This window comes from Lonchura striata, chromosome 23 (genome assembly GCF_050655825.1).
Source record: "Lonchura striata isolate lonStrDom1 chromosome 23, ASM5065582v1, whole genome shotgun sequence".
NCBI classification, from domain to species: Eukaryota; Metazoa; Chordata; class Aves; order Passeriformes; family Estrildidae; genus Lonchura; species Lonchura striata.
Window position 1 is genome coordinate 6,071,681 of NC_140725.1, and position 23,983 is coordinate 6,095,663.

Here is a 23,983-nt window from a genome sequence, read left to right on the forward strand (position 1 = left end):
GGTTATGCTCTGTTTGAGACTGTTCAGCATAGCTAGCCTTGTTTGCAGTACTGCTGACCTACACTTAAATTAGACCCTAGAGACCTGTGGTGCCAAACTGGAACCTAGCCAGCTGGTCACCAACCTGTTCTGATACTTGGGCTTGTACCATGTGCAGCACTTCCACTTGCCTGCGTTGAGCTTCACTGAGTCCCTGTCAGTGATGTTCTGCAGCCTGTTGAATGGCCTAATGGCTGCCTGCCCTGCAGTGTCAGCTGCACTCCTGGGTCTGTATGACCTGTGGGCTGGCAGATAATGAATGTGCTTTGTCCTGTTATTCAGACAATAAATGTGTTCAAATGTGTTGACCCTGAGAAGTGCTGCTGAGAGCAGCTGCCAGTTGGGTTTGTTTGTGTGGCAGCACATTTCTCTCTCAGGATTTTTCATAGAGGTGCACAGAGAGACAGAGAGAAAAAACAATTTCTATTTCTGCTCCTTGTTTTTCCCATGTGGAATGTGTTTGAAGAATTGTTTACCTGGGGTGAGTGCTTGATTGGATTCTGGTGAGGATTATTTGAGCCTTATGGCCAGTCCAACCCACCTGGGGCTGGACTCTCAAGAGAGGGTCACAAGTTGAGTTAGAGAGATAGAACAAGTAGGTTTGTAGTTTTATTATCTTCCTTTATATAGTATATTAATATACTTTAGCATAGTTATAATAAAGAAATTATTCAGCCTTCTGAATTGAGTCAGACATTGTCATTTCTTCCCATTGGGTTTGCCTGCATTTACAATAGGTTTGTACAGTATGTTACAAGCCTTTTAAGTCTGGCTGTTGAGCTTGTTTTTTTACCTGTGTTTTGTCCATTTTTCCTTATTTTAACAATTTGGTTTTCAAGATACTGTGAGAGATTGTCAGAAGCCTTGCCAAGTATGACTAATGTCATCTGTAGCTTATCACAGAATGTAGTCTGATTACTGATTGTAGTTTCCAGGAGAATTTGTCCCATGTTCTTTTTGGGGTCAGGCTATGCTGACTGGCCCATGGCTCCCCAGGGTTTCTTACTCTTGGTGATTTCTTCAAGTCACTAGAAACCTTTCTCCACTATAGCTAAAGGGTACAACAGAGGCTGTCAAAAGCAAGCCTGAGGTTAAAGATTGTGTTAAAAATACAACACAGTGTTAAAAATACAACACAGTGTTAAAAACACAGCTCAGCAGAAGGAGGGGACATTGCCACATATTGAACTTAACATCTGCTGTGAGAAGCATTTTTACTGAAGGTGTAGCCACAAATTGCTTACAGTTAGTTTGCTTTAATTGTCAGCATTAGGAAATTCTGAAAGATGATATTTAATTCTTTCAGTTCAAGTCACCCTACATCTGTTTCTCTACTAGGGACATTAAATGCCTGGAATTTGTTTCAAGTTGCTTTCTTTTCTGTGTTAGACTCTAGATTCTTCCCATGTGTGATGTCTTTTTTTAATTCCTCCTTTACTCCTCAGATTTCCAGAATTCAAAGCAGCAGGGCCCTGATCACTGAGCAATGTGCTATGTATTGAGGTTTTGTGGGTGAGCTTCAGCTGGAGGCCTGCTGGTCATGGATAGTCTCTGGATCAGGCTTCACAGCATCAAATCTGCTAGGATCAGAAATCCCTGGATCTTAGAGTAAATGCATTGGACATAGATTAGTTTCTAAGAAAATTGCATCTTTATTTCCAGTCGAAGGATGTTTTCATTTTAATGATGAAATATCCCATGGTATTCTTCAACTAGTGACTGATGGCTTTCATGGCTCTCAAAGTGAATTGACTGACTCATCTTTAGTGTTAACACTAAATGTACAGTTCTAGAGTCTTGTGTTACTAATTTTCAAAATTGAGTCTTTCTTCTGAGTTTTTCAATAGCATATGTTTTGATACAAAATCATCCTTTGTCTTTTATACTCCTGATTTTTTTATATATATATACACATGTACATGGAGAACTGTAAAAATTGCAGAAGAGTTACAACTGTAGAATAAGCTTTTTGATTTAAGCCATTTCAGTTAACTCAGTGGTCTGAAATTGGAACATTTTTCAGTAGGATTAGAAAAGTGAAAGAACATTGGACTATTAAAATCCCAATGCAAACTTGTCAAAGCAGTAATGACTGAGAGGAATAGTGTGAAAGTATTAGCATGTAGTGAAATATTAGGATAGATAATGTAAAATTACATTGGCTTAATTTTTAGCTAAGACTTTTAATGACCTTTTTTTACATTTTTATAGGATTCACATGATGCATTACTGGAATTTGGGAATAACAACCTCCAAATATTGGTGGATATCACAAGGGAAGGGGTATGGAAAAATCCAGTTCTTCTTAAAATTCTATCCCAGCAACCAGTAGAAACTGAGGAAGGTAAGAGTGTGATTTTAGAGATGATGTTTGGTTGTTCAGAAATTACTTGGGGCAGTTTTGGTGGGTAAGCAGTGATTTGAAGACAGAAGAGTTGCATTTTAAATTGTACTGTGGGGTAGTATTCGTATGTTGCTAAATAATATTCATTATGAAACTGTCTCACTGGCATTTTGAATAATGTGTCCAATTGTACAACCAATGCATCTCTGCTTGGACTGTACCATCCATCAGTTTGAATATTTTGAAACTCCAGTTTTAAAAATAATATTTCTTCTTTGATCATAAAAATACAGACATTTTTCTTCCTGAGATGCTTTGTTTCTCATAACTCTGTGCTTTTAAATGTTTTCCTGAACTCTTCACAGGGAGGAATTGAGTATTGTCCATACTTTTCAGAGGCATAAAAGATTCATGTGGAAGGGCAGTGTGGAGTGTTATTAACTTTAGGTTGGGGGGTGCTTTGTGTTTAGACTATGGAAATAAGATCTTGATTCAGAAACTGCTGAGAGGTGAGGAACAGATGTTGGTGTCACTTTATGTAATATAGTCTAATGTCTTCTAGTAACTTTCTTTACTCTGAGTTTTTTTCCCATTAGTGGTGCTATTAAGTACTAGTAGGTATTTTATCTATTTCATTAACAGTGCACTAGACTGCAGTTTACCTCTGGTAGTCTAAAGTTAAAAATAACACAGAAGGGAAGAAGAGTTTAAATTCAAGTCTTAAAAATTAAGGAGGGAATAAAAAGGTATTTTAAGTTAGGTTTTCTTCCATAGCAGAATCCTTTGTTCTGGCTTTGGGTAGCCTCTCTTTGAGTTGAAGTCTGTTCGTTTTTTTAATAAATAAATAGAAACATGTTATGGTTATTGAGACAATATGTTGTTCCTTGTGCTAAAAAAAGAGCAGCCAAGTTGGACTGCAGGATTCACTAGCCTTCATGTCAGGTATTAATAGCATGGGAGAAACATTTGAACTGTTGTGGTTTAAACTCAGCTGGAAACATTTAGCCTCACTCAGCTGCTTCCTTTTCCCCCACCCCTCTGGTGAGAGGGAGACAAGGGCTGCGTTGAGATAAGAACAGTTTACTTGTAAACAGCTATGAGATAAAATGAACAGTGACAGCAACAATACCAATACCAACAGTTTATAAAAGAAGGTGATTACATTCAAAAACACTCTGAGAAACTCCTGCACTTTGGCCAGAACAATCCCTTGCAGCACTACAGGCTGGAGACTGGCTGGACATGGCCAGGCAGAAAGGGACCTGGGGATGCTGCTGGACAGCAGCTGGACATGAGCCAGCAGCGGGTCCATGTGGCCAAGGAGGCCACTGGCACCTGGCCTGGATCAGGAGTGGTGTGGCCAGCAGGAGCAGGGAAGTGCTTCTGCCCTTCTGCCCCTGTACTTGGCAGTGCAGGGCTGCACCTTGAGTGCTGTGTCCAGTTCTGGACCCTCAGTTCAGGAGGGACGTTGTGATCTTCAAACATGTCCAGAGAAGGGCAACAAGGCTGGTGAAGGAGGAGTGCCTGATGGAGCTGGGGTTGTTTAACCTGGAGAAAAGGAAGCTGTGGAGGGACCTTTTCAGTTTCCACAACTACCTGCAGGGTCTAGTCAGGTGGGAGTCAGCCTCTTCTCCCAAGCAAGCAGAGACAGGGGCCAAGAGGTCACAGTCTTAAGCTGCATCAGGGGATGTGTAGGCTGGACATTGGGAAAAAATTCTTCACTGAAAGAGTGACTGGGGACTGGGATGGTCTGCCCAGGGAGGTGGTGGAGTCACAGGCCTGGAGGTGTTTAAAAACAGACTGGATGTGGCACCGAGTGCTTTAGTTGATGAGGTGGTGTTAGGTCATAGGCTGGACTTGATGATCTCAAAGGTCTTTTCCAATATAGTTAATTCTGTGGCTCTGTGACATTCATTGGAGTTCTTCTGCACAGGTTCATTTTTAGGTAGTCTGGAATACTCCACAGGCACCCCTAAACAGTCTGAGTGTGACTCAGTAATCCTACATTAGAGAAATCTGGCAAAAGCACATTTCTCAGGTAAAGTGTTAGACATTTTAAGTAAAGAGTACTTCTGAGAAGTTGAATATCTACCTAAAATATTACTTCTATCATGTGTCTTGCATTTGTGGCAATCTTGGAAACTGTGGTTTGTTTTTCTGCTTGCTCTGTCTGAGCAGCTGGAATTAGTCTCTTGGCCTTGTGTAGGAGATGGTTGGAGTTGGTATTAAGCAACTATCTCTAGATGTCTACTAAATTAATTTAATTGTTTGTTACCTTCAGAATCATATCAAGTAAATACTAATTTTTGTAATAGGTTGTAAGTCACTGATGAGTTACAAGGTATGTCTTCCTTTCATTTGTGTCACTTCTTTGATCTGTATGCTGTTCTATGCTGGCAGGCTCCATTTGATAGAAATAGGAGGAATCAAACTATATTTCCTGCAGGTCCCAGAAAGGATGGCAGTTCTGCTTTTAGGCTTGGGAGTTGGGACTGCAGAAGGGGCTCCAGTGCAATGGATTTTCAGTTGCCTTAGTCAAACTGCCATTTTAACCTTCAGTACCACAGCAGCTTCAAAAAGTGTCTCTTTCAGTCATCTGAAGCTTAGTTTCTTTGAATAGTTTGTATTCCATGCTTTTTGGGTTTTTGTGATGAGTACCTGAAAAGTATTCCTAGTTTTTGCTGCTGTGAGCCAGATATGAGAGTAGCTCAGTGTGCCTAGCTGAAGCTGTGTTTTGTGAACTGGTAGTTCATGTTAATGATCATCAGATGCTTACTTGAGTGAACAGTCCTGAAGGTGTGTCAGGTTCCTGCCTTTCTTGTTTAGAGTTCTTCCTTTTAATTCTGTTTTTTTAATGCACTGGCCTGGAAGAGGAACTGACATAAAATGTAAATATGATTTGCCAAATTTGTTCCAGCAAAAGTTTCATAGCAGCATTGTATTGGGTTCTGTCTGCTGCTTCTGGGGCTGTTAATAAATTGTACTGCTGTGTGCTAGGCTGGTGGTTCCTAATTTTTACTGTCAGCTGGCTGAGGATGGTTGGTTGGGGCATTAATATTTGCTTGAGGAAAGGGCTTTAAAAAAATCATTTTAACTTAGGCCTTTTAGCTGACTATACAATACCAGCATCCTGATGGGACCATAGTTGATGCCGTTCAACAGTTGTGACATCCCACGTAGTTCTGTGCCTCAGGTAATTAGCTTTAATAGTGATTCCAGACTTCCTCCTCACTTTTGTTTTAACAAACCCTGAACCTAAACGAGGTTGGGGTCATCTTGTTGCTGAGTGCAGCAGATGAATGCCAACAACTTGGTGTGTCTGTCTTGATGAGAGTTGGTTTGTAGGACAGCTGGGATAACCATGCAACACACTGCTGCTGTATAATACACAGACCTCTGTGCCACTTGTGCATACTTAACATATCTTTATGCACATCAGCACCTGTCCTGTTGCCCTGTTCCATAGTGACTTCCAGCAGAAATGCTCACCCAAGATGCTGTTTTCTCTGGAATGTTCATCATAGTGACCACAGAGTCTTTTCATGCTCTAGTGCCATCCATGCTTTATAAAGCTTGTATTCATAATATTGTGGTGTAACTTAAATTATTTTTCACTGTAAGTGTTTTGGGTGAGAGAGGAATCTCTTATTGTTACTTTTTGGTCCTGGCTTAAGAGAGCTCTTAAGATGTGTCAAGTTGGAAACTGCACTGCCCTTCTGGCTAAAGGAAGGGGGAAGGGTTGCAGGGTGTCTGTGCTGATTTTTATAGCAAGCTGTTTTAGTTTTGAAAAGTTTGATAGAACACTGTGACAGAACACATAACAGCAGGAGATCTAGGAAGAGAAGGAACAAGAAAGTCTGTTCATGGACATGTATGGAAATGTAACTGATTTAGGACTGAGTACAAAATTAGGTTCTCTGAGGGAAAACAACTTCTCATTTTGCTGTCTATTCCTCAGTTTTTGTTCATTTTTCAGGAAAAGAGGAAACTTTCCACTTTAGAGTAAAGCTAAGTGCTAAGATAGATGTCTGACTAGTGACTCATTTCTGAATTTTGCTCCTACCATCATCACTTACATCTGCATGACAGAGAAGCTCAGTTTGTCGTTTGCCTCCTTTGCAAAGTTCACTACACACACCCTTAGGTGTGAAAGAATTGGTCTGAGGACACAGACCTGGCATCCTTGTGGGGGCAGCATGTGCTTACTGACTACTCTCAAAGACTGCAGCAAGGTGAGACCCTCTTGTGCATCCTGGCAGAGCATCCACCTCCAGCTAAGTTTCTCTCATTTGTGCTGGAAGATAAAATTGTAACTGTTAAACTGAAAGTGTTTAATTTGGCTGACTGCAGGATGTCTTAAAATACTTGCCATGTCTTGACTAGCTGGCTCTGACACTTCAGTAAACTTGATTTAAGCAGTTGCCAAGTGCATGTGTAGCTGTGTAAACAAGAGGAATCTAAAAAATTCTTAGAGACGGTAAAGAGAGTATTTTTTTCCCCCAGTATGTCCTTTATTCCTCTTATGGACCTGAAAAAAAGTATTCTTTGAGCCAAGAGGTGGAGAAATTAGAGACTTAGAGAATTGCTTTTAATTGCTTGTGGCATTCAAATCATTCCTGCTAGGCCCATGAATAGCAGTTTCACTTGGAAGAGGTGGCTGATCTGATTAGTGGGTAAGCCAGCTTTGTGGGAGTTTTCCCTCAACAGTGATCTCCTGGCCATCTGTTGTGGTAGCAGTCTCTTATATCAAACATCCATACTGAAGCACTGTTAGCTTTCCTCGATGAGTATTCAAGCACAGTGTCATACAGATGCAATTTTTAAGGAAGAGAGGAGGCTTGTTTCCTAGCAACTGGAGATCTTACTGCAGGCTGCCTCTTGGTCAGGCAGTTCTTTTTGCTTTATTCATTGAAGTTCCTTTAATGTGAAGTGTCAGCTGGATCAAGAGTTTAATGCTCAGAGGTTTTTCCTGTGAAAAACAGAAACCATTACCATAGATTTAAATCTTAAAATGATTCTCTAATGGATCACTAAGCTGACTCCTGCAGAATACAAGTAAGTTTCACTACAGGTATGTGGTATGTACCTGGCACCTGAAATGAGTTTTCTGTTCAGGTGCACATTGTGAGTTTTCTGCCAACTAGTGTAGTGTCTGTTAGAACACACTGTTGCTTTTTTGGGCAATATTTTAAGTGCAGAGAGCATGAAAACTTTCTTGTTATGTGCAATCTTCTCTTTTAGAAATGTACGTACAGTTGGTTTCTTAACTACCCCTCTTGCATGATATAAGATGCTAACATAGTGAAAGAGCCATTGAATAGAAATATTTTCTTAAGTTGTTAGTCTAAAGCAAGCATTCTTTTTTGACTAATCCAGAGTCTCTTGTAGGCACCAGAGGTAACTGGTTGACTACAGTTGCTGCAGAACACCATTCTTGTATGTGTTTTATCAGAATGTCTCATGCATTGCCATGATTTCTTGTACAGTTCATCAGCTAGTTTGTCCTTGGTTCATATGCGTTACTGCCTGTAGTGTAAGAATGTGTTGAATCATCTCTTAATTCACAAGAGTCTTTTGATGTACAGATCTGGAGACTCATATCAAGGCTTTGTGAAGATATTTATGTTAAGCTGGAAATAGCACCACAGCATCATATTTTGAAGCATATGATTTCATCATGTTGGTTTTGCACAGCCTGGTTTTTCATAGCAGGGGGGCCGTGGAGGTGGCTTCTGTGAGAAGCTGCTGGAAGCTTCCACCATGTCCAGCAGAGCCAGTCCCTGATGGCTCTGAAGGTGGACATGCTGCTGGCCAAGGCTGGGCCAATTAGAAATGCTGGTAATGCCCCTGTGATAACAGATTTAAGAAGAAAATCAAAACAATGTGGGGGCAGGCAATTTGAATTCCAGCTAGAGAAGAGGAGGAGGTGAGAACATGTGAGGGAAACAACATGGAAACACCAAGGGCAGTGGAGCAGGAGGGGAGGAGGTGCTCCAGGTGCCAGAGCTGAGATTCCTCTGCAGGCTGTGGGGAGGACTATGGTGAAACAGCCGTGTCCCTGTAATCCATTAATTCCTGGGGGATGCAGAGATCCCCCCACAGCCCGTGGGGATCCATGGGGGATGTAGAGATCCTCCCACAGCCCGTGGGGATCCACAGGGGATGCAGAGATTACCCACAGCCTGTGAGGATCCATGGGGGATGCCCAAGGGATGCAGAGATCCCCCCACAGCCCGTGGGGATCCATGGGGGATGCAGAGATCCTCCCACAGCCCATGGGGATCCACGGGGGATGCAGAAATCCTCCCACAGCCTGTGAGGATCCATGGGGGATGCCCAAGGGATGCAGAGATCCCCCCACAGCCCGTGGGGATCCATGGGGGATGCAGAGATCTTCCCACAGCCTGTGTGGATCCACGGGGGATGCAGAGATTACCCAGAGCCTGTGAGGATCCACGGGGGATGCCCAAGGGATGCAGAGATCCACCCACAGCCCATGGGGATCCATGGGGGATGCAGAGAGCCACCCACGACCCCACAGGGGATGCAGAGATCCACCCACAGCCCGAGGGAGAGGTGTCTGGGTGGATGCCTGGAGGAGTCTGTGATCTGGTGGGAGATGCAGTGGAGAGAGGTGTCCCTGCTTCCAGGCTGGAGCAGTCTGTCCTTGCAGGACTGCAGCTCATGGAAGGGTCACCCACCCTGCAGCAGTTTTGGCAGGACTGTCTGCCCATGGGAAGGACTCAGGTTGCAGCAGATTTGGCAGGACTGCTGGTCATGAGATTGGACCCACGCTGGAGAAGTTAATGGAGAACTGTCTCCTGTGGGAGGGACCCCACAGCCTCACACAGGGGAAGAACTCCTCTCCCTGAGCAGCAGAAGAAAAACCTTGGGCAATGAACTGACCAAAACCCCCATACCCTGTCTCCCTGCACTGTCAGTGGGAAGGAGGGAGGAGTTGGGGGAAGAAAAGGTGATTTTAAGGGATTATTTTACTTCTCATTATCCTCTTTTGTTAGTAATAAAACTCGCTTTTACTTCTACATTGAGCTTGTTTTGCTCATGGAGTGTTTTTTCCTGGTTCTTATCTCAAGTTATGAAGCCTTCATTAAATTTTTCTCTCCTCTGGCCAGCAGTAGCAGGGGAGTGAAAGTGAGTGACTTTTGTGGGTGCCTGGCATTTGGCCAGTGTCAAACCAAGGCAACTATGTGTACTTTATCAAAGCTTTTGATGCTGTCTCACACAGCATCCCCTGGACTAAATGTCCAGGACACAGCTTGATAAGTCCATAGTAGATTGGGTGAGGAGTGAGCTGATAGATCAGGTGCAAAGTCTTATAGTAAATTAAATTATGTCAGGCTGGTGAGCAGTCAGTGGTGGGGTTTCTTTAATGTCTTCATGAATTATACTAGTGTGGAATTTTAATGTACTTGAAATAAATTGGCTGATGATACTGTGTTAGGACCTATGGTCTCCTTAGAGAGCAGAGGCATTACAGAGAGATCCAGATAGAGCAGAGAGCTGGGCAGTCACCAGCCATATGAACTTTAACAAGAGTAAGTAATGAATTTTCCACCTGGGACACGGTAATCCTGGTTACATGGACAGACTAGGAGATGGAGAGCAGTCCTGTGGAAAGACATCTGGAGGATTTGGGTTGATGGCAACTTGAATATGAGTAAGCAGTGTGCCCTGGCAGCCAGAGAGGCCAACTGTGTCCTGGGGTGCATCAGGCACAGCATTGCCAGCCAGTCGAGGGGAAGGTGACTGTCCAGCTCTTTTCTGTGCTGAGGTGGCTTCACCTTGAGTCCTGCTTTGGGCTGAGCAGTTTTGGGTGCTTCAATGCAGAAAGAACATCAAGCTACTAGATTGTGACCAAGGTGAGGGGAGGCCTTTGAGGCTCCTCCTTATGAGGAACAGCTGAGGTCTCCTGGCCTGTTGAGCCTGGAGAAGATAATACTCAGGGGTGACCCCATCAGTCTGCATCTTCCTCGAGAAGGTTGTGAGGAGGAAGTGCTGGTCTCCTGTCTCTGGTGACCAGCAGCAGGACAGGAGGACATGAAATGAAGCTGTGTCAGGGTAAGCACAGGTTAGACATGAGGAAAATGTTCTTTACCCCAAGGGTGGTTGGATACTGGAACAAGCTCCCCAGAAAAGTGGGCACAGCACCAAACTTGCCAGAGTTCAGGGAGCATTTGGCCAATGCTCTTAGTTGTACAGTTTGAGGTATTCCTTTGAGGAGCAGGACTTATGGGTCCCTTCCAACTGAATTCTGTTTCTATGATAAACACCTGGGAAGAGAACGAAACTAAATCTGTGAGGTATTTAATCCAAATAAGTATGTTTTGCTTGCTATTTACAGTAATAATCTGAAGTGGCATTTGTACTATTGAATTAGTTCATTAAATCTCATAATTAATAGTAGTATCTGCTTGCTTAAGAGCATAAGCCTAAAATGTCTTAAACACAAATCTTCAAAAGTCCCACAAAGATAATATTGTCACCCTCAACTTCATTTTACATATTTTGGCATTACATGGGGTTTTAACAGCTTGTGTGGAAAATTTTCCAGTTGAAAAGCATGTAATGAATGCCTTGAAATATATTTTGATTTTTGCAATATAAAACCACAGTTGAAAGGTGATGAGTCTGAACCTCAGTTAAACAGCTGGTATCTGTCTGGTGTGATGAGTGTCCTTTAGCCATTGCTCAAGGACATACATCTTAATGGTGCTGTTTTTTGGGGGGTATGGCAGGGGCTGGCTGGGGGTGGGGATCTGTTTTCTGTGACTCAGCATTCTCTTCCTGCAGAGTTTGGGAGAAGAGAGTCCATTGCTGCCACTTGTCACTATGCCTAGAGTTTCCTAGAAACACAGTCCCTACACAAATTTGTGAAGAAGTGTGAATGCAGTGAGACAATTTCATTTAAGTGTCATCTGTAAATTGGTCTGTTCTCAAAGGATTTTTTCTTTTCCTAGCTAATAAATTGATTACACGAGAAGGGCCTTCCTTTCTGCAGATGCGAATAAAGCATTTGATGAAGTCAAACTGCATCCCCCAAGCCACTTTCCTGTCAAAATTGTGTGCAGATTCTCCAGAAATTGCAAATGCTTCATGTTTTCGCCAAGCCTACATCACATGTGTGTGTTCAATGCTGCCTAATGAAGACTCCATTAAGGAGGTTAGTAACCTATAGTCCCTTTTTAATATCTATTTATTAAGTATTTTAGAATTTATTTATGTAGTAGTAAGAGTTAAAGCTGAAGAGGGAAACTGTTGCAGCAGAGTTCCATAAGAGGAATTTTGAAAGATTCTTTTGAAAGATTAGACAATGTGTGGTCATCCCTTTCCAGGAATTGGATGTGATTGGGCTAAGTCAGGTGTGGAAGTTAAATTGCTGAGCTCCTACAAATTAAACATCTTCTATCTAGATCTATAAGTAATAGCATATATATTCACACACAAGTGTATATATGCATCTGTATGTGCATACTTCTCTAGAGGTATGTAAATACATGTATATTATGTGAATGTCTAACTCTGCGTGTGTGTGTGGACATACACACTGTGTATAAAGTTGTCCCTTGCATTTATGGTACCTCCTGGTAACTTGAATTGATTGAGGCACACAGGGAACAAGAAATACAGCTCTAGAGTTGTTTGTTCACTGCTGCTCTGTGTGAATGTAGAAAGTAGAATTAAGGATCACTGTCAGGATTCCAATGTTTGGCTTGATTTTGCCAATTTATTGAACCAATTAAAATGCTAATTAAAGCAGTTGTCCTACACAGTAATTAACTATTGCAAAAGCATGAAGCCCAAATGTTCTGTGATGTAAGATGGTTTTCTCTGCAAGACATCAGTGCCAGCCACATGTAACAGTTAAAAAGGATTTTGAAATGCAACAACGAGATAAATTAAAGCCATACTGAGTGTTTTAATGTTAACTGTTTATCTCTGTCAAATGTCAGTGTGTTTGCTGGGGCATGTAGGAGTTTCTCTAGCCATCTCATTATCAAAGTAGGTTTTGTTTAATTTGGAATTCCTTTGGGAAAGACTGAGCCAAAGTTGGCGAGTAAAGTTCTTCAGGGAGTCAATTTAAATAAATGCCCCTTATCCCATTCATTAAAAAATCATTTGTGAAACAAGCAGTCATCTTTTGGAGGTCTTTTTCAAATAAAGAACACTATCAACATGGGGTCCTACTAAAAAATGGTAGAAGGCTAGGTTAGTGGTAGGACATTTTTATGATGACATAAAAAAATAAAGTATCCCTGTAATGTTACAACTTTTCCTTCAAACTAAAGTAACATGGAAAACAAAGGCAAGTTAAGTCTTAAAAAAACAAAGTTAAATCTTACATGGTTGTATGTTCTTTGGAATAACTTTGAGAAGTAAACTGGTATACTTGTTAATAGAACATGAGGAGTGCATCATTTTTTAACAATTTTAATTTAAAATATCTTAGCACTGTTCATTCTGTAGTCTCCTAACTTTCACTGAATTGTTCTAGCTGGGTTTATAACATGCTGACTGGTGGTCAGCATTTCAGGTTTAGTAAAGATAGCTCAGTAGGTATCTGGTTTGTCACTTAAGTGACTGGCTGATATTATTACATAATTTCAAGATATGCATTTTGACTTTGTCTTGAATATTAAAAAAAATATCTTACAAACAATCTCGCAGCAAAAAAGATCTCGCAAACGAAAAGCAAAAACCCCAGGATCTGAAATGAGATGAATTATTGACCAAGTTTGAGATAAACAGGATTTGAAACCAATTTTCTTGTTGCTTACTCAGTAGTTAATGCCCTGAATGCAAATGAGTTTGTCCAAAAAGAATCACATTTCTATGGGAGGAGAGCTCTGATATAGCTGCAGGTCACTCCCAGTGCCAGGCCATGCCTGTGCTGGAGCTGCTGATGCTCCTGCTGGTCCAGCACACAACACAAGTGCAGGGTCTGATTGAGGAATAACTGATGGCTATTAAAAACGTGAGCTTTATAATTCTGTAGCCTCAGAAACCCTAGTAAGTAAGTTTTAATGTTGTGGCGGTGGTGTCCAGTGATTGTTGATTTAATGGAACTGGTGATGAGCACGCTCTCTGTCAGTAGTGTCTGGCTGAGTAGCTCACAGGTAGCCTGTCATGTTGCCTTCAGTCTGTGGAGGAAACATGTCCCATACTTACATGCACTGACAATAGTTGTGTCTCTAAAACCCAAGACTTGGAAGATCTGACTTTTATCAAACTGCTGCAGACAGCCTCTGCATTATTTAAGAATATTTGCTGTATTATAAATATTGAGGAAATGGCAGTGTATAATTGTAGAAATTAGTAAAGACAGAAGTTTATGTCACTTAGCTTTAAATTTAAATTTTAGCTTTTTAAATCTACCTTATATACTGACTGAAATTGTTACCTATAAAGAAGAGGAATAGTTGAGTGGAGAGAGACAGTAGGATACTGTTAGAAGGCTGGAGTTGCCCAGCTGTCAGACTTAGACTTCCCACCCAAGCTGAAGATTTGTGTTGCTGTAGGTACTGGAGGCCAATGACAACATAAGAAAGGTGCTGCTGGCAAGGAAAGTTGGGGGGAGATGGCATGCAGCAGTGTCCTGTTACCTACAGGAGCCCCTTTCTCTCCTAGGCAATGATCAACACCTTCACAATCTTGTTGTGTGGCCATTGGTCATGAGGCCATTGGCCTTGCTGCTCAGCTCTCCCCAGCCTGCTGAGGTGGCACTTGATTTACAGATACTCTATGGGTTTATTATTTTTGGCATGCAGGGAGCAATGATGTCTGTTCCCTTAGACAGCAAAGCACTGTCACCTAAATAATTTTCTGAGGTTTCTCTCTTGCCAGGGGTGATTCAGTGACAACTCCCTCCCTCCTTTTCCCCCACCAAAATCTGTTGTATTTTACTTTATCAAATGCAAAACTAACACATCTGCAAGGCCTTGCAGCTTGTGAATTGCTCTGGAAATGTCTGCTGCCAGGTGTGGGTCTCAAGCTGAACATCAAAAGGCAGTGGACCCTAGAAAATGCTGGCATTGCTCATTGAACTCCAGTGTCAAGCCTAAATGGGAAACTGGGTTAATATCCCTGCTTCTGCTCTTCCTGCTGAATGAGATATCTGCAAAAATTAGTTTAACTTCTGTTGTTTGTTCTCTGTCATTGTTATTAATGAGGAACAAAAAGTTTGAAATGTTTATAATGTCAACAGCTGTTTAAAGTACATATTGCTAGAACACAGTCTGCTCTGTGAAGCAGAATAGATCCAGTGGAAAAATGTATTAAAACCTAGTGTTGTCTTAGTAGTAAATGCTCTTCATAATTACTGTTTGTGGTTTATATCCAAGCTGACACCCTGGTTTGATACACAGGCATGTTCTACCTTAAGTAGACATTCCAGAACTTCCTTGGGATTTGTCTCCTTGTCGTGGTTTAACTCTAGCTAGACCCAAGCCCTTCATAGCTAATTGCTCAACTCCCCTACAGCAGTACCAGGGACAGAAGTGGAACGGTATAAGTCAGAAAACTCTTAGGTAGAGGTAAAGACAATATAAAAGGTGAAGCAAAAGCTGTGCACAGAAGCAAAGTCAAGCCAGGAATTAATTCAATTCTACCCATGAGTCTGCACCTCCAGGAGAGCAACGCACAGCCATGCATAACGGAGACTTGAGAAGACAAATGTCATCTCTCAACACACTCCCCTTCCTCCTTCTCCCCCTCACTGTATATAATGAGCATGCTGTCATGGTCTGGAATATCCCTTTGGTCAGCTGGGGTCACCTGTCATGTCTGTGTCTCCTTCCAGCCTCCTGTGCACTCCCAGCTTCCTTTGCTCTGTGTGAGTGCTGCTCAGCAGTAACAAAAACATCTCTGTGTTATCAACTGTGTCCAGCAGAAATCCCAAACACAGCCCCATGCCAGCCACGAGGAAGAAAATTAACTCTACCCCAGCCAAAATCAGCACACTACTCTAAACACTTCTGTTTCTGTCATCATGCTTTGAAATGTGGTTGTTCAGAATCAGTACCTAGGGATGAAGAGAACAAGAGACCAGCTTTTTCACAACTCTTGATCTTTCTGGATCTGGGTTCTAATTTTCAAAAGTAACACAAGAATCCCTGTAAGAGAGACAGAATGGGAAGTTTTAAATAGATGGTTGTCCTGCATGCCCAAAGTGGAAGGTTGTCCCAAATAAAACTAATATCAAGAAGGGATCAGAACTAACAGGTGAATTTCTCATAACATTTTGTAACCGAAAGGTGTGGCATGATCTCTGGGTATGGGAGATGTAGTGTTTTGTGAGACTCTGATATAGTAAATGTGCATTTCTTTTGTAAGCTTACTGAGAATAAAGTGCATTTTCTTTTTAATTTTCTTTTTCTTAAGATTGCAAAGGTGGATTGCAAAGAGGTACTGGACATAATATGTAATCTGGAATCTGAGGGACAAGAAAACACTGCATTTATTCTTTGTACAACATATCTTACCCATCAGCTTCAAACAGCAAATGTGTATTGCTCTTGGTATGTATATGTAGCTGCTTCTGCTAACTGTTCCTCACTGGTTATACTATACTCACTGGCTGTACTGTATTCACTCTATTAAGTGAATATAGTACAAAAATATGTAGAGAAGGTGGATTTATCCTGTACTTGAGAAGTGCATCAGACTGAAGCACTTCCTAGATAATTACTTCTTTTGTCACAAGTTGCTATGCTAATAGAGCAGTTTGACAAAAGTAATGTTTAAACAATTTAGAACTGAATAGCACTCACACTATTGGCATAAACACTAATACTTCTGTGGGGTAGTAGATCTGTCAGTGGTGGTGGGTCAGTGCTCTCAGAGCTGCTGTTAAACCCCTAGTTTTGTAGTTCCACAAAGTACGTTGTCAGTCTGTCCTTCCTTTGGGAATACTTGACCCCATGAAAGTCTGGTGCATTTTTTTGACCTGTTCCACAGAGATGTCAGTATTAGGAATGAGCAGAAGTAACACCCTGTAACAATTTCTCTCCACTTCCCCTCCAAGAGTCTTTTTATATTTTTATAATTTCTGTAACTCCAAGAATTGTAGTACTAGATTTTGGCCTGATTGTGACTGTAAAACTCTGCCTTCTTAACTGTCTGGAGATGCAGAACCTTCTGCACCTCTGTTTCAGCAGTAGTAAACTTGCAGAGCCAAAGCAGAGGGGCTGGTTTCTGCCTTTCAGAAAAGGGTTTGTAGTTTTGGCTTTCAAAGCATGGCTAAATATGTGGTTTTCTTCCATTTAAATCCCCACATGGATAAAGCTTTACATGGCCAGACAAATCAAGAATATGTTGGGAATTTGGTTTCGTTTACCTGTGATATTGGTTATTTACTCCGTGTTTTAAAGCCACTAAAAAATGTTTTTACAGTACTTCAGTTTCTGCAGGATAATTGACAGTTCAGCCTAGTCCAGTCATGTGTACAAATAGGCCAGAAATGTCTTGTTGAGCAAAGAATACCTTGTAGAAAGAAATGAACCTTTTGGAAGACTCAGGAGGGGAGAGTTCACCACACTTGAAGTTCCAGAGGATGTTTTTCACTATAGAATTTTTAAATTAGGGATTAGAATAGAATTATATCCAAAAAGGTACAAGGCTAGAGTACAAGAAGTACAAGGTACCATAGAGGTACAAGGCTAGAACATTATTCTAGGGTAACTTATATTGCTTGCTTTTGTCCAAGAAGACATGATTTGTTCCAATAGCTGTATCCCTAGGGTGCAAGAGAAGAGGGTTGGACTTTGTGTTGTCAGACTGTTGGGAAACAAGTGTGGGTAGATTTTTTTGCTTGCAATATAAAGTCTGAACTGAAACTCTTTAGCATTTGAATGTAATTTTCAGGTCCTGTAGGTCTAACTCAGACCTGTAGATTTCTCATCTCCATGTCAGTCTGACTCCCAGGTCAGACCTACCTGAGCTAATGCTACACAAAACATCATGCAGTTGTAACACATCAGCTTTAAACTTGGCTAGCCTAAGTGACAGGCAGGATGACTTGAAGATCCAAATGGCAGCACAGTCCAGCAACATAAATATGTCCCTGCTTACAGAAGGTTAGCAGATTTGTGACACATCATTATGTCTACACTGTTTTTAGTCATTCTGAGGAAAGATGCTGGGTCAAACTGTGCTGCCCTGTCCATGCATAGCACAGTTCCCCCTCCACTGTTGTCCTGACAGACTTTTCAAATTCTAGCTACCTTCCCTGGGGATGAGATGGGAGAATCAAGTCTTCTGTCTAATGATAATGCTGACATTGTAGAGATGTCGAAGTTGAAGTCCTAGTAGTGTACCTAGCAGTCCTTGTACAGCTGCTTGCTTATTGGAAGAGAAGTGGCAACTTTCCATTATGATTCATCTTACCCACTTTAAATTTCTATGTGAGAGGTAAAGACTCTGGAAGTGTGGGACTGTTGTTTTTTTTTATTTTTTTTTTTTTTTGTCTAGAAATGAAGTCTGCAGCTATAGATGTGTGCATTAAGTGAGATGAATCCCAGTGCCAGTGTCTTTGCCCTGTAAGGATCAGGAGATACACTGGAGTTTGATCAGATGCTGGAGTGGGGCACAGGAGCAGTTCTCTTCAGTGTCACTTGGAGATCAGGACCTAATTGAAGTGTATCCTGTCCTTGAATAACACTTAAATATTTCTTGGCATCAGCTCTGAACTGACACACTGTGACTGCACAGATTGTGTGTATCTACAATGTTCTTACATTCTGCTTTCAACTCTTTGCAGGGAACTGACACTTTTCTGGAGCAAACTGCAGAGAAGAATAGATCCTTCCTTAGATTCCTTTTTGGAGAGATGTCGTCAATTTGGCATCATTGCCAAGACACTACAGCATCTATTTTTCTTGATAAGAGTCATACAATCTGAAGTAAGTAACAGTCCTGAGTCTTTGGACGCAGCTGGAGCTGATTACATTAATTACTGTTTTATTAATAATTCTACTGAACTGAAAAAAAAGCTTATTTAATTATTCATACTTCCTGATTATGTCTAAAAACATACTAATAAAAATCTTCTGTTTCCTTTAAACAGGCAGAGGAAGCAGGACTTGCTGTGTCTGTGTTGTTGTGTGTGAGAGCCCTTCAGATCAGGTCCAACGGAAGCGATGAAATGAAGACATCAGTGTGCAAAACAATTGCTTGCCTATTACCAGAAGACCTTGAAGTTAGAAGAGCCTGTCAGCTCACAGAATTCTTACTTGAGCCAACTTTGAGTGGATTTAATGCATTGGAAGAGCTCTATATGCAGCCAGACCAAAAATTTGATGAAGAAAATGCACTGGTTCCAAATTCACTCCGCTGTGAATTGCTGTTAGCTTTGAAAGCATATTGGCCATTTGATCCTGAATTTTGGGACTGGAAGACTTTGAAGAGGCATTGTCTTAAACTATTAGGGAAGGTAGCTTCTGATTCGGAGGATGATGTAGGTTGCCATATGTCACTCAATGAAACTGACATGTTAGAAACTTTCTTTAGTGACTGTGATGAGACAAAAGACCACAAATATTATGATGGGAAAGACACAATGAGCCACCCTAAGGAAAAAGCAAGAGTAAAAAAACCAATTGGTTCTTCAGAAAGATACCAGCGGTGGCTTCAATACAAGTTTTTTTGTGTGCTCTGCAAAAGGGAGTGTATAGAGGCCAGAATACTGCATCATTCTAAGATGCACATGGAAGATGGTATTTATACGTGCCCTGTTTGCACAAAAAAGTTCAAGAGAAAGGAATTTTTTGTACCACACGTAATGGAACATGTTAAAATGCCACCTAGTAGAACACACAGACCCAAAAAGAAAATAATTCTGAAAAAAGAGAGATCACCGCAAAAGGCAACAGCTTCCAGCAGCCCACCCCCAGTGTTTCCAGAAAGGTCACACCAGGCACAGCTCCCTGAAACCTTTGATGATGACACAGAGGAATATGTCACCTTCAGCCAACTTGAAAATTGCCAGCTGCAAGACAGAGACATCTACCCCTGTCCTGGGACAGATTGTTCTAGAGTATTTAAACAGTTTAAGTACTTAAGTGTCCATCTGAAAGCTGAACATCAAAACAACGATGAGAACGCCAAACACTACTTGGACATGAAGAACAGGAGGGAGAAGTGCGCGTTCTGCCGCCGGCACTTCATGACCTCCTTCCACCTGCGGGAGCACGAGCGCGTGCACTGCGGGCCCCAGCCCTACATGTGTGTGTCCATGGACTGCTACGCCAGGTTTGGCTCCGTCAACGAGCTGCTCAACCACAAACAAACACACGATGATCTTCGCTATAAATGTGAGCTGAATGGCTGTAATATTGTTTTCAGTGACTTAGGGCAGCTTTACCATCATGAGGCGCAGCACTTCAGGGATGCGTCGTACACCTGCAACTACTTTGGCTGCAAGAAGTTTTATTATTCAAAAACTGAATTTCAGAATCACCTCGCAGCACATGATATTAAAGTGTCAAATGGGGAAGGGAAGCAAACGCTGAACCTTGAAGGGTTGGTTTCAGAAGAAAAATCCAGTTATCTTCCAGAGTCTCGGCTGCTTGAACAATCTGAAAATTCCAATCTGAATGATAACTTAGATCCCTCAGGCTCTCATGAAATTTCACAGGTGAAGGAAGAATCTCTCTCTGACAGTGAAGATCTCAACAGTGAAAGTAATTGCAGCCTGCATTGTGGGAAGCACAGGGCAGATGCTGCAGCAAGCCAAGGTCAGGCTTCTCCACAGCTGCTTGGAACAGTGCCTCACAACCAGTCAGTTCCAGGTTTTGTCATGTCCCAGGAAGGAGTCTTCCATCCAGCAAATATGAAACAACAGTGTTCCAATGTGGCAGTTTGCTTTGATGAAAAAAGTCTTTCCTGTGGTTTTGAAGGCTGCTGTTCCACCCACAAAAATTCCAGAAGTATGCAAAAACACCTTCGAAGGGCCCATCCATACAACTTTAAAGGTAAAAGAAATATAGAAATGAAAACTAAATACTTTTTTGATCTGTTGAGTGATGCTCAGGACAGTAAATCCCCTACAGATATGAGTCCAGAGTTGGGTCATAATTCTGATACAAATGCTGACTCTCCAGAAAGTGTGTACTGTGCTGTAGATGCTAAAGGAAGCAGTGACCTGAGAGAAGAAACTTGTCCTTCTTCCCCAGAAACATCCTTTTATGACAGCTCTAAAGAACTAGATATTGAAGATAACATGTTGGAACTAATGTTAGGCTTGAAACATCTAAGCTTAAAAAACGCTAACATTCAGAACTCTTCAAGACAGAAATCTTTTCTGGGCTATTCATCTAGGGATGCCAAGTGCCCTGAGTCAGTTGATGAAACTACCTCAAAATTTCACCTTCAAGAGCAAGAAGATAATTTACCCAGTCAGTACCTTACTCAACTGGCGGCTAAACCATTTTTCTGTGAATGTCACGGATGTACGTGTGAGTTTGTAACCAGAGAAGCTCTCTTAATGCATTATGTTAAAAAGCATAACTACTCAAAGGAAGTGGTTCTTCAGCTAAATATGTTCCAGCATCGGTATTCACCATTTAAGTGTCATATTTGCCAAAGATCATTCACAAGAAAAACACATCTTCGAATTCACTATAGAAACAAACATCAAATTGGCTGTCAGATGGTGGCTCACAAGGCGTGTCCTAGTGAAAAATTTGATCATGTAGGTTTATGTACAGAGGACATGCATAAGAACAGCTCTGCTCCAGTGCCTGCCTGTGCAAACAGTGTTGGGTTCTCTGGACATTCGGACTCTGAACAGCTGTGTCACCCAAAAAAGGAAGACTGCTCTTCTGAGACTGATTTGGAGTCCAATGAAGAGACAGACAATGATGTAACAAGAAAAACATCTAACATAACTTCTCTGGACAGTCATAGGGAAGAACTGGAAGCAAGACAGGGAAGAGGAAGCAAAAGAACAGTTGCTAAAGGAAACTTATGCTACATACTGCATAAGTACCACAAACCATTTCATTGTATACATAAAAGCTGCAACTCGGCGTTCACAAACCAGAAAGGTTTGATTCGCCATTACAGGACTGTTCACCAGTATAATAAGGAACAGCTCTGCTTAGAAAAAGACAAAGCAAGAACAAAAAGGGAACTTGTCAAATGTAAAAAAATATTTGCATGCAAACACAAAGAGTGTGGTAAGCGTTTTCTGTGTTCTAAAGCTCTTGCTAGACATTGCAGTGACTTCCATAATGAAATCTTAGAGGATCAAAAACTAATATCTGAAGCTGAGTCTGCCAGATTTGCTTGTAACCAAGCGCACTGCCATGCTGTGTTTTATACTTTTAATAAGCTTAAACAGCACCTAATAGAAGAACATGCCAATGAAGAAAAATTAAACAAAGATTTTGAAATCCATTGTGACCTTAATGGCTGCAATCGAATTTTCACAAATTACAGTAACTATTCTCAACATGTATATTTCAGACACAATGAATATTATGATAGTCTCTTTGGAAATCGGAAAGAGGATGATGATGATGAAGATAAAAATGAGCAAAATTGTTTGAAAGACGGCTTTAGCACAAGCAAGCAGAATGGGAAGCAATTAAAAGAAAAAGCAAAAAGAATTAGTAGAAGCAGGGAAAAGCATTCGCTTAATTTCAAAACAAAAGAGGAAGCCTTACAAATGTGCAAAGAGAAGTCTAACCAGACCCAGTACCCCTGCATGGTGCAGGGCTGCCTGTCTGTTGTCAAACTGGAAAGCAGCATCGTGAGGCACTACAAACGCACACACCAGATGACCAACATGTACATCGAGCAGCGCCTGCAGAAACTCGTTCTTTGTGTGAAATGTGGCATCATGACTGAAAAGCAGTCCTGCTCTGGCACAGCTTCAGGCTTGGGTAAAAAAGGCGTAGAAATGAATGAGGATAAATCGGCTGATTCTGAGCCTGTGCAGGAAAGTGACAAACCCCTTGTTCCAAAGCCTGCATGTGATCCTCCAGATGTGAGTAATGAAGACCAAAAGCAATGTTCACCGAGTAGTGTGAATTGTGATGCCAGTGCCTTTGTGTATGCAGGCACTTTAAAATATAACCACAGTTCAAAGAACACTTGTTTTGAAGAGCCTAACACCGGGGAGACAACTGTGTGTAAAACTGAAGATCTTTCTGAAAATAGTGAAAGAGAGAATAGCTCTTCTTTCTCCAGTTTACAATTAGATTTGCCAAGAGAGAAAGACCCAGAGGAATGTCAACGTAGTGCAGTTAATCAGAATGCAAAAAGAAATGTACTTTGTGCTACAAAAGACAAATTTCAAAAGCCTCCTGTGTCCAAACCATTTGATTTAAAGACATATAAACCAATGGGATTCGAGTCTTCATTTTTAAAATTTATTCAGGAATGTGAGGGGAAAGATGATGATGATGATGATGATTGTGATGAGGTAGTAGAATGGGAGTCTCCTGAGCAGTTGCCAGTAGATGAAACATTGCAGAAAGAAGGAGACAGTCAAGGGAATACACCAGTAAACAACTTTGTAAGTGATGAAAATGTAATCATAACCCCAAATAACCCTGGGCAGCTAACAGAGATCCAGCCCTTGCTGTCAGAGTCTTCATCTGCCCCTTCTTTAGAAAATCTGAGGGCAATCTTGGACAAGGCCCTAACGGACTGTGGAGACCTTGCCTTAAAACAGCTGCATTACTTACGACCAGTTGTAGTTCTTGAAAGATCCAAGTTTTCCACACCTCTCATAGATTTATTTCCAACAAAAAAGGCAGATGAGCTGTGTGTAGGAAGTACATAAGTAGTCTCGCTTAGAGCAGATAGCCTCCACTACTGCTGTATGGGGAGAACTTCAAATTAGAACAGTAATTGTTACAGTTCACACTTTTTAGGTTAGTTTTGACTGTTTAATTCCATGAATGTATAATATCTGTCAAAAGTAATGGCCAAGTTAATTTAGCTCCCCATTTTTTTTCAATGAACAATGCTGATTTTGGTGCTATTTAACACATCAGAATACTGGGGGCTTCCTCTTGAAGAGTAAATGTGCATGATTGTATATGGAACAAGTACTGGGGTACCAGGGTTTGGGGGGCAATGGAGTTATTACTTGACTTGAATGTGCACCCTAGGGTGCTTTGTGTAACATATTGTACACTACAGCATCTTATATTTTTTGAGTTATGAGTTTCAATAAATTACAGTTTTTCACCCATTTGTTTACTGTACAGTAAATCTTTAATGTGCTTTACTTGTAATTGAGTTTGGGACCATTCTGAGTGCATTGGACGGTGTTGCTTAAGTTTTATGCATTTGTAGATAATTTATCAGAGTGATAAAATAGATACAGAAAAGTAAAGTATTACATTTTATTTTACAACATTCTCTGTGTTTTTTTCAGACTTGAAAGAACTATAATTATACAGGCTAACTAATTACACTTATGCATGAGAAAGTCTTTGTTCCTTTAAAGGCAGAGGGTGTTTGCTGAGACTGTCTGGCACCACCTGAGTGTGTGATGAGTGTTGCCAGACTTCCAAACAGGTTGTGTCACATAAAAGTATGAGTATATATTTAGGGTTCCCCAGTTAGCTT

At 41.2% G+C, this 23,983-nt stretch overlaps 1 protein-coding gene across 12 annotated transcripts in view; it reads left to right on the top strand.

The window, feature by feature from the left end:
- Positions 1-23,603, top strand: part of RLF (RLF zinc finger) — a 40,191-nt gene extending 16,588 nt beyond the window's left edge. For 7 of the 12 annotated variants that reach the window (XM_085559832.1, XM_021554894.4, XM_085559833.1 and 4 more), the window contains 5 exons: positions 2,251-2,383; positions 11,362-11,564; positions 15,782-15,918; positions 18,159-18,300; positions 18,465-23,603. In XM_085559832.1, coding sequence (XP_085415958.1) covers positions 2,251-2,383; positions 11,362-11,564; positions 15,782-15,918; positions 18,159-18,300; positions 18,465-23,189 — 5,340 coding nt within the window. In that variant the 3' untranslated portion in view covers positions 23,190-23,603. The other 5 variants (XM_085559839.1, XM_085559838.1, XM_085559840.1 and 2 more) reach the window with 3 other exon arrangements.
- The last annotated feature ends 380 nt before the right edge of the window (positions 23,604-23,983 follow it).